Source organism: Dipteris shenzhenensis, chromosome 33 (assembly GCF_047967505.1).
Source record: "Dipteris shenzhenensis isolate YYH24624 ecotype China chromosome 33, Dip_SZ_1.0, whole genome shotgun sequence".
Taxonomy (NCBI): Eukaryota; Viridiplantae; Streptophyta; class Polypodiopsida; order Gleicheniales; family Dipteridaceae; genus Dipteris; species Dipteris shenzhenensis.
In genome coordinates, this window is record NC_141628.1 from 25,166,430 (window position 1) to 25,177,071 (window position 10,642).

The following is a 10,642-nucleotide window of genomic DNA, read 5'->3' on the forward strand; positions in this document are numbered from 1 at the left end:
GATGAATGTTTCCTATCATTGTAGGTAAACTCCAACAATGGCAACCACTTGTCCCATGTATGTTGCCTCAATGACACATATGCTCTCAGCATATCCTCTAAAGTCTGGTTGACTCTCTCCGTCTGACCATCCGTCTCAGGATGATCCCCACTACTCATTCCCAACTCAGTCCTTAGTGTCTCAAATACCGCTGTCCAAAAATGACCGGTAAACCTGACATCTCTGTCTGACACTATGGATCTAGGCAATCCATGCAGACGAAATATATGTCTAATAAACAACTCCGCTACTTGCGGGGCACTAATAGACTCTCTAGTCGGAATGAAGTGAGCCATCTTGGTTAGACGATCAACCACCACAAGGATAGAATTATACCCTCCTTGTGTTGCAGGTAGTCCTACAATAAAATCCATGGAAATGCTCTCCCACTTACTTAGTGGTATTTCCAAGGGCTGTAAAAGTCCGGGTGGCTTCACCCGCTCGGCCTTACTTACCTGACACGAGAAACACCGTGTCACATATTCATGAATATGCTTTTTCATCTTTGGCCAAAAGAAATCTCGCTTCACGAGATCATATGTCTTCTCGACTCCTGGATGTCCCGCACACGAGCTATCATGGCATTGTCGAATGACTCTCTGCCTGAGATCATTCTGACCAGGTACTACAACCTTGCCATTTCTAACTAGCATACCATCCCTTATGGTATATCTTGCATAAGTTTGGCCTTTTCTGGATGCCAGGTCATCCTTTTCACTTTCCCCGGGTTTTAACACATGAGCCTTAGGCCATAAGCTCTGGACAAACTCGTCCACCTTCTGAGTTTCTCTGATCTCGGTCATTAGAGCACTCTCTAATACCGTGAAACTCAGGTTGTGCATAATGCGAGACAACGCATCAGCTACCTTATTGTCTTTTCCTCTTCGGTACCGAATCGTTAGATTAAACTCCTGCATGAGCTCTGCCCACCTAGCTTGGCGGCCCCTCAAGTCAGGCTGTTTACAGAAATGTTTCAGAGTATCATGATCCACATCCACATAAAACTCTGAACCATACAGATAATGCCTCCATGTTTTCAAAGCATGGATAACAGCATACAACTCCAATTCATGAGTTGGCCAATTCCTTTGAGAGGGAGAAAGCTTCTTGCTTTCAAAGGCTACTGGCCTTCCCTCTTGAAGGAGGACTGCTCCTACCGCAATGCCACTTGCATCGGTTTCTAGGAACAACGGTTTTTGGGGATCAACTATTTTTAACACCGGTCCTGAGACCACAGCTTGTTTTATGGTGTTAAAACTTTCTTGTTGATTCTGTCCCCAAATAAAAGGTACTTTATCTGAGGTCAGATCAGTCAATGGCGATACTATTTCGGAATATCCTTTGATATGCCTTCTATAAAACTGGACAAATCCCAAGAATGATCGCAACGCGGTCAGACTCTGAGGGATTGGCCAAGTTAGTATCGCAGCCACTTTCTTCGGATCCATTTCTACCCCCTGTGGAGTAATTATGAACCCTAAATACTCAAGCCTAACCATACAAAGTATAGTTTTCTTTTTGTTCACGTAAAGACTGGCTTTCCTCAAAGTACTGAACACTATCCTTAAGTGTTCACAATGCTCAGTAACACTTTTACTGAATATCAAGATATCGTCAATAAAATGTACTACGAACTTTCCGATATACGGACGTAGTAAATCATTCATAAGCATGACGAAGGTCGCTGGAGCATTGGTAAGTCCGAAGGGCATTACCAAAAACTCATAATGACCAAACCTGCTTCTAAAAGCGGTTTTATGCACATCCTCGGCTCTAATCCAGGATCTGATGATAGCCGCACTTAAGATCTATCTTGCTGAAAATCACGGCTCCATGTAATGCATCTAGCAAATCATCAATCTGAGCCATCGGATACCTGTGCTTAACAGTGATATTATTCAATGCTCTGTAATCTATACAGAGGCGAAACGTATCATCCTTTTTCCTCTTTAATATCACTGGTGAAGCAAAAGGTGAGAAACTTGGTTGAATCTGCCCCAACTTGAGGTATTCTTCCAGTTGCCTACGCACCTCCGCTTCTTCAGTAAAACTCATTCTATAGGGAGGTCTATTTACAGGCTCTGCCCCCGGGATCAGTTCAATCTTATGCTGAACTTTCCGCTCTGGAGGTAACCCATAAGGTAGTTCATCCCTAAAGCATTCAGAGAACTCCTCTGTTATAAGATTAGCCAGCTTGGCCATCTCACCACTTTGCGTAACATTAGTGCTAGTCGAAGAATCATCCACCGACTCTACCGATGCTGTGCAAAGGTATAAAAACTCTACTTGAGCCTTTCTGATTTCCATCACGGAAACCAACGGTCCCTGAGGTATATCTTTTTCACCTCGTAAGACATAAAGCACATCATTCATCTTGAATTGATATACGTGCTTTTTCCAATCAATGGCTGGATTCTTACTAGAATGCCACGCCATTCCCAGGGCTATATCTGCATGAGCAAGCTTGGTCATTTCAAAATCAAGCTTCTCAGTATAGTCCTGAATCCGAAGCTCCAACTGGGTAACCCTTTGGTCCCATACTTCAGTTGAACTTCCGTCTGCCATCCTGACTGTGTACGCATAGTCAGATGGACTTGTCTTTAATTTCAGCCTCTTCACGAGCTTGGAGTTAATCACATTGTGAGTTGACGCTGAGTCAAACAACACAATGACATCATGACTGGCCACTTGCCCTTTCATTTTAATTAACTCCGTATCATTGAAGGCTGTATACCCCGTTGCTGCGGGCTTAGATAGGATGTTATCAGGTGCACTCGTCACTAACTTAGCAACAGATACACATAACAAACAAGGTACTAACCTCTGAGAAGGTCCCGCCAGTTGCATCTGCATATGTTCCGCACTGGGACTCTCCTGCATTTCTACGTCGCATTCAGATATTATCATATTAGCCGTGTGACGATCTTTATTCAGTGGACAATCCTTCCACTGATGTCGCTGAAGGCAGCCGAAGCACAATCCTTCTTTCCTAGCTTTCTCTTTTTGTTCAGGGGTCAATGAGGACTTTGACCAAGCCCGGGCTGCCATTGGAGTTATTTTCCTTTTCACCCCAACGGTGGTACTTGTTTTTGTTGGTCCCTCAACCGGCTTCACCTGCTTGGTTTGGCCACTTGGCTGCGAGACACTTGTCTTTGAAACCCATTTCCTCTGAAATCCCCCTTTCCTCGGGTGCTCATACTGAGTCCCTGCTTGCACAAATCCACCAGATCTGCCTCTGGCATCCTCATAGTTCAGGGCTACTGCTATAGATTCATCTAGTGTAGTCACATATTTAGCCCGAACTTCCATTTTTATTTTGTCGTTCAGTCCATAGATATAGTCTTTTAACTGAACCGACATAGGGAGAGGGTCTGTTATTTTCATAACACATTCCCTAAATTTGTCAGTGTACTCTGCCACTGACAAGCTCCTCTGACGAAGATTTCTATAAGCATCCCAAGCTCGGGATTCTTCATCAGGTGGGAGAAAGTGTTTCTTGAATTCAGCTTTGAACCCTTCCCAGGTGGTTGGAGCAACTTGATCCTTCTGTTGCTTTATCCACCATCTGTCCGCTGCCTCAATAAATAGGTGTGTGGCCTCGCGGATTTTCTTTAGATCGGATCTAATCTCACAAATGGCGAAGGCTTCTTCCCACTTGTGCAACCAAACCTCGATCACATATCAGAGCTGCGCTCGGTCATCCGACCAGCGTACTTCTCCGGTCTATAATTAGCGATATTAGGCACTTTGACCCTTGCGCGCTCTAAGGAATGTACACTGGGCTCTGGCTCTGCTGGAGCTTTGCCCTTATCAATCCTAGACGGTCTAGCCGACAAGGCTTGCACCCTCTCCTCTCATTTTGACCAGCATTCACCTGAAGCTGCTGGTTCATAATCTGCTGTAAAGCATCCTCTAATATTGAAATCCTACCAATCAACGTAGGTGCTGCGTGATGTGACATCTGTTGTGTAGATTGAGCTCTAGACTCACTAGGATTCACCCTTGAACTCTGCCCTTCTGCTTCCATTTTGTTGAAAGGGAAAATTTTTTTTTTTTTTTTTTCCGCGGAAACTCCAAAAGTACGGCACTTCAAATCCCTTTCTGTACCAGACGACTACTGCAGACTGAAAACTGGAAATATATGAAATAAAAGGAAAGAGACGCCCCCTGGATATATATATTTTTTGTCAGATTTTTGCCGTTTTTTTTTTCGGATGGATTTCCCCCTTTTCTTATACACAGAAATGAATAGACGACAGCCTCTGCTGTACAGACCACTCGACTGAAAACTCAGATTTTGATTTAAAAAAAAGGGAAGGACTGCTCCTTGGAAGCTCCACGCAGGTTGAGTAGGCAATACACGAATTGACGTGACAGCGCCTGTGTTCTGGTTTCGTCAACGGCGCCACACTATCACCGTTCATGCGTTCCGCTCGTCGAAGGCCTATATCTCCAATTGCGCTTTATTCTGGCCCTTCGCGCTGATTGAGTTAGGTGAGGGAAGGTCTTCGTAAGCGTGCGTTTACACTCCGCCACACCGTCGCAGTAGAACATCAACCTGCTCCGTCGACCTTCCTACCAATGATAACCTACGCTCCAAGCCTTTCTTCCTTCAATCAGTCCTACTGTCCATTCGTAGCTTTCGTCACTTGCGTGGAGATGACGACGAGCAGGGTTACGCAATTGTTCCCTCAATCGTTCCTAAACAGCTCCTTCACGTCGATCTCTATCGTGCTGCGCGTCGACTCTCCCTTGCTGCCCGTCGACTCTCCCTTACTGCGCTCTGATACCAAGTGTCAGACGTTATCTCCTATCTCCTGTATTTCTCTACTGTTCCTGACTGATGCTGAACCGATGCACTGACTCAACAGACTCACGGGCGATGGCAGTATTACGATCCTCCCAGCCAACTCTCAAGGGCATGATACGTATTCTTTTTTTTTCATAAACATCACTACGTATTTCCTTCATGTTTATCCTTGAGAACCACATCTCCCTAGATAGTTCCTGGCCACATGTCTACATTTTAGGCCCTTACTTAGGATGCATCCTTTTTCACCCCTCTCTTGGAGTTCCTTTAAAACAAATTGCCCCTTGGCAATTCTCACATTTAGATGCACCTAGGCCCAAGCCCTATTAGAACTATCTAGTCAATGCCATTACGCCCTCACCTAGGACCTTGGCAGTTACTTCTCTTGACCATTTAATTACGCACATTAATTATTACAAAAGTTGGTCACCTTAGAGAAAATGCCCACCGATCTATCCGAGGTCATGCTATCTCGGCTAGAGCATAACAAAAACATTGGAGATATTGTCAGTAATCTGCCTTCTGGGAACAAACCCATATTGCCTAGGATGAAGTCCTGCCTGCAAGATAAATCGAACCCTATGGACAATCATCTTGGCAATGAGTTAGTAAATGACTGGCATAAGAGAAATGGGCCGCCAATCAGCCATTGTCTCACACAACCTTTTTTTTGGGATCAATTTGACAAGGCCATGCTTCCAAGGAGGAGGAAGAGATTGTTCTGCCCAAGCATGATTGATCATAAGAAGAAGAGTGTCCTTGAGATCATCCCAAAATGCAAGGAAAAATTCAACAGTCAATCCATCCCAACCAGGAGAGCTGCCTTTACGTAAATGACTCAAAGCATCATCCAGTTCATTATGCATAAATGGCTGCTCCAATGCATGAGCCTGTTCCAAAGACAATATAGGCTGAACATGCATAAGAAATTGAGACCTAGCTGCATTCACTTGTATCGAATAATCAGGCTGAGGAGAAAAGAGATGCTGAAAATGACTAGAGCATTGCAATTCCAATTCTGATTTGGAGGTGGTCCAGGTGCCATCATCCTGCTTGATCTTGCAAATATCCTCCTTTCGTCGATCCGCATGCAAACTTTTAAAGAAGGCCTTGGAGGAGCAACCCTTATCCAAAAGGGGTTTCATGTGAGCTCGGATTTGCCACTTCTTTAATTTGCGAAGATCATTTTGATGGATGATGTGAACCGCATAAGCTCAAGAATCCTGTTCAGAGGAAGCGAGCTGCCTATAAGAGCTGATTACATCCATTTGTTGCTTGTGAGATTGAGCCCATTTCAGCTTAAGCCTGAGGTTCTCCATGTGACTCCGTCCATAATCTTGAATAACAGCCTGCAGGCGATGTGCAAGACTGATCCAAGCAAAATCCATATCCTCCTGAGCATGTAAGAGGAGGGGGCGGACAGCCACTTTCACCATATTCTGGAATTGTTGATGAAGCAAATAAGCACTGTTAATATGGAGTAGACGACGACCAAAAAAAGGCATATGATCTGTCAACCGTGCTATAGATAATGTCAAGCATACTGGAAAGTGATCAGACAGCAAGAGGGAATGATCAACCCATAATGCACATGTAAAACTAGCATACTGCTGAGCATCCACCAAATACCATCTGTCAAGTCGAGCCCAGTAATGAGTGAAAGCATTATGACGGTATGTATAACCCATATCTCCATCCCTTGTTGAGAGCCACACACACACACACACACACACACACACACGTTTGTTCCTTGTCTAGGTGCCCTAGTTTGGACTCAAAGTGCCACTTGCAGTTGTCCCCTTCTCTGGGCAGCAGTCTCCAAGCAACCACCTGCTCCTAAAGGGTTTTCCAGTGCTTGCTCCCTAAGCACCATCTCACTTCCCTTAGGAAGTTATTTCCCTGTGTTCATCCCCTTCCTGGGCACCTTTAGCAGCAGCCTTCAAGTCTCTGTCCATAAGTGAGTGTACGGATACACAGACATGGGTCGCTGGCAGAAAGGGCCGCAAACAGGGAGGGAAGTCTACTCAGTGCCACTTGCTAGGAGAGGAGAGGTTGAGGATAGGTCCCTGCATTGCAACCTTATGTGTACATTAATGCATGCATTGTATTCACTGGAGTAGTATTTTGATCCTGCTTTTTACATTTTAATGACTTTTAACTTACTAAAGTAATTGTGGCAAAAATCCCGTAGCTCCTGTAGGTCCCAGGTTTTGAGGCACAAGATAAAGACATAAAGCTGTGGAGCAAATGGTTGAAATCAGATCAAAAGCTGCCCTCTGCTCCAGCCTTGGAAGGTGATGTGATCTTGTTGTTACTTATCTGATTTGCAGATAGATGAACAAAAAGAAGAGCAGCTTCTCCCTCCAAAATATGCTACCTTGCAGCAGACAGAGGTGGGAAAATCAGCCAAAACGAATTTATGTTTTCGCTTGATAATGTTCAATTCCAAGCTTTATTAAAAATTTCTTCATATCCTCCAGGGTGTTTTGCCTGGGGGAATCGGGAGCCAGACCTCAACTCTTGTTCAAGAAGACTGTTTTAAGCCCTTACGAGCAGCCTTGGCAGGCGCAAACTTATTGACCAAGAGGTGCTCATTATGTTTTGAATTTTTGCATGTGAGGAATGGTTCTACAGCTATAGGGACAAGTTCTCATCTCATGTTTGCAGGATTGAGGAAGAGTTACAAGATGGACGTGAGTATTGGAACCTGGAGCATTCTCTATGCAGTTCTCTATCAGCCAAAAAACAGGTTTGTCATTTTTTGAGAAGATTATGGACTTGCATGCTATGTAAGTTGACTCAAGCTCACGGTTCGGAGTATATTCTTCATTAATTAAAATGTCCTGGGTTTGTAATTGTGAATGGTCAATTTTGCGCTCAGCTGGAATTTGATTGATTGGTGCTGTTTTTCCTCCTGGGCCATTGTGGTACATGCTCTGAAGTATTTGAGATTTGGGCAGATATTGACCTCAGATGTGATGAGAGCAATCAAGCTGAAGTCCTTCGACTACCGTGTTCTCAATCTCCTGCTGTATGAATTATCAAGTCAGCCGGTAGTTATGTCTCCTTAATAACGCTCAATTAGCTTTTTAATGTTGGTAGATATCTATACTAAATAACGCCGCAGTGGGACACAGTTTTCATCATTTGAAGGTGAAAAAGATAATCGTATCGATTCTCCCGCAGAATTAAGAATGCTATTCTCCTGATTATTGTGGTATGAGTCTTACGAATCTCAGTTAATGAAGGTGAGGGCCTGACTGTCTATTGAGATTATTGTTGTGTATATCCAAAACTGGCAGGTTAATGAAACACATATGGAGTTTCTATCAGTATCAGAATTTCTTGTGGAGATCTCAGATGATCTGTAAGACATCATTCTGTCCTTTGCCTCATCTTTGATGTGAACAGTTACAGAACCCCAATGCTGTTTACCTTTTTGTTACACTGAAAATTGATTTGAGTGAAATGGTTTCGACTATGCTACTGGATACATAGATTTAGCATCTTTTTCTTTCCTTTGTCAATTGGATTTTGCAGGTTTGACTACGAGGTAAAGACGTGAAGGATTCAATCCTATACAAATTACAGGAAGTTCTTTCATGGAGCAAAATTGTGAATTTTGTGAATATTTGCAAAGTCTTTTCTTTTTTTGAGGCACTTTAGAGTGTCTCCCAAGGATATTTGATATTTTGAACAGAAGACTTCTTGAATCAACGATACCTCGGCTGCAGGAAGATGTGTTGAAAAACAGTTTCAACATACTTCGAATGTTCTTGAGGCTGTATGGTGCGGATAAGGCTCCATGTATGCTTGTGAGTTTGCCAATTACCCACTTCACCTTTGTTTGAGTTTTTTTTTGGTGAAAACAAAGGTGACACTTTTGCACGTACTGGAGGAAAACATAATAATCTCACTCGAGGCTTGCACACTAAAGGTAAGAATTGGATGCCTCATATGCAGCTGCCTGCTCCGCCTCTTCCCTGGTAGCTCCCCCCCCCCCCCCCCTTCCCCGTTCCCCTTCCGGCTTCTCTTCCCATCCTGCTCCCCTCGCTTGCCTGCTACGCTTTGCGAGCCATCCCTCTCACCCCTAGGTCCCTGTGGACCATCAGCAGAAGGGCAGGGAAGGCAGGACCTGCCCCCTTGTCGAGTGCCACAGCCGCCGCAGTCACAAGTTGCTTGGGTCACCACTTCAAAGGGAGTTTGGACTAGAGTGGAGGGCAAGAGAGTCGGCAACTGCGTAGCAAAGAGTTAGAGGAGACGGCTTGCAAGCGGCATAGGTTGGATGGGATCTCAGCCAGTGGCCTCTTTGTAGAGAGAGCAACTGGAATTGCCTCATCTTGAGCAGCTAGGTTTTCCAGAGTGAGAGAAGCTCTTCGATCTTCCACCAGAGGTGATGCCTTATACACATAGGACACGATTTCACTAACATATGTTCATTCAGTTTCAAGGCGATCCCTCCCTCCTCCATCCCAACTCCCAGTCATCGCCCTTGTTACAGCTTCCCAACCTCACTTCTTTCTTCACCCGCCCTGGCCTCCTTGCCTATCTCCGGTCTGACCTTCCTACTTCCATCTGCATTTTTGTACACAAATACATGATCATGATTGTGTGCGAAAGAAATCACAACCCCCATTTGGCTGAGTTGCAATTCCTGAAGTTTAAGTTTGTTTTTGAATTTGTCTTAGGCGGAAGTCATAGGTGAAGCAGAAGAAGAGTACAACATCTTGTTGGAGAAGCTTGAACCTATGCTAGCATCTCATTACAAAAAGCGTTGTGAAGAGGCAGTCATTGAAGGTTTACTTCGATATTCTTGTTAGTAGTATTGCAAGTTATGCCTAATATAAAATATCTTATCAATTTCAAAGCAATATTTAAACTCTTTTAGCAAAATGCTAACAATTTTCTTAAAGGTTGCACTATTGGCCTTTTCTATTGTGTGACATGGGATGCAGGTGGGAGCTTTTTAAAACATTCTTTGGGTTCTTGGACAATACCACCTCTGATCATAGATGAAGACATGTATAGGCGTCAATTAGATGCTTGAATTGTTTATTGGTACTCTTAGGGTTTTTGTCCTACACATGGGAAAAACTATGTAGTAGTTTGAGAAGTGCTAAGTAACATACTTGGTAGCATGACCTAAAATGTGATTATCAATATGTTGATTGGTATTCGTGTGACTTTGATGAAGTCTTTACAAAGGAGAAATGTAGAGTTAATGCATTAGCAGATGAAGCTTCTTAGGATTTCTAAATATCAATTTAATAATTACATTGATTTTTAATTTGCTCTCAACTTTCATAGTGATTATCCAAAGTAGTTGCACGTATTCTACATCGGTAGCAATCTAGAGGAGTACCTCACTAAGCAAAATAGATCCTTTTCAATGTTGGGCCTATTTTTACATCACATTGAACATGTTTTAGCATCATGTTGTAGAGCATGAAAAATTCGTAGTAAAATAGCACTAAACTAGGTTGTGGCAAGCAGTCTTTCCATCGTGAGCACATAACTACTAACTTAGAATTGAACTTGAATCCTAGTGTTTTAACAAAATTTAAAGGAATAAAGCGAATGAGTGAAAATGTGGAAATGAGACGCGATAGGGTTCATCAGGACCCGATCCTCCTTGCAAATGTTAGGGATGGTGATTTATTATTGATTTCGTGATGTCCATATTTTGGAAGTTGAAGTCCAATAAATACATGAATAAGGCGATACAATAATAACCGATCCTCCTTGCAGTCCATATAATATTATCACATGGACTACAATCATATAAATAAAGGT

General features: G+C 43.4%; 1 protein-coding gene across 3 annotated transcripts in view; it reads left to right on the forward strand.

The window, feature by feature from the left end:
- LOC147879875 (ATP synthase subunit B) overlaps window positions 1-10,061 on the forward strand; it is a 28,376-nt gene extending 18,315 nt beyond the window's left edge. For all 3 annotated transcript variants that reach the window (XM_087371954.1, XM_087371955.1, XM_087371956.1), the window contains 8 exons: window positions 7,180-7,242; window positions 7,330-7,436; window positions 7,517-7,598; window positions 7,810-7,902; window positions 8,152-8,216; window positions 8,390-8,664; window positions 9,538-9,646; window positions 9,805-10,061. In XM_087371954.1, coding sequence (XP_087228080.1) covers window positions 7,180-7,242; window positions 7,330-7,436; window positions 7,517-7,598; window positions 7,810-7,902; window positions 8,152-8,216; window positions 8,390-8,414 — 435 coding nt within the window. In that variant the 3' untranslated portion in view covers window positions 8,415-8,664; window positions 9,538-9,646; window positions 9,805-10,061. The remainder of the gene's footprint in view (window positions 1-7,179; window positions 7,243-7,329; window positions 7,437-7,516; window positions 7,599-7,809; window positions 7,903-8,151; window positions 8,217-8,389; window positions 8,665-9,537; window positions 9,647-9,804) is intronic.
- Window positions 10,062-10,642: the final 581 nt, after the last annotated feature.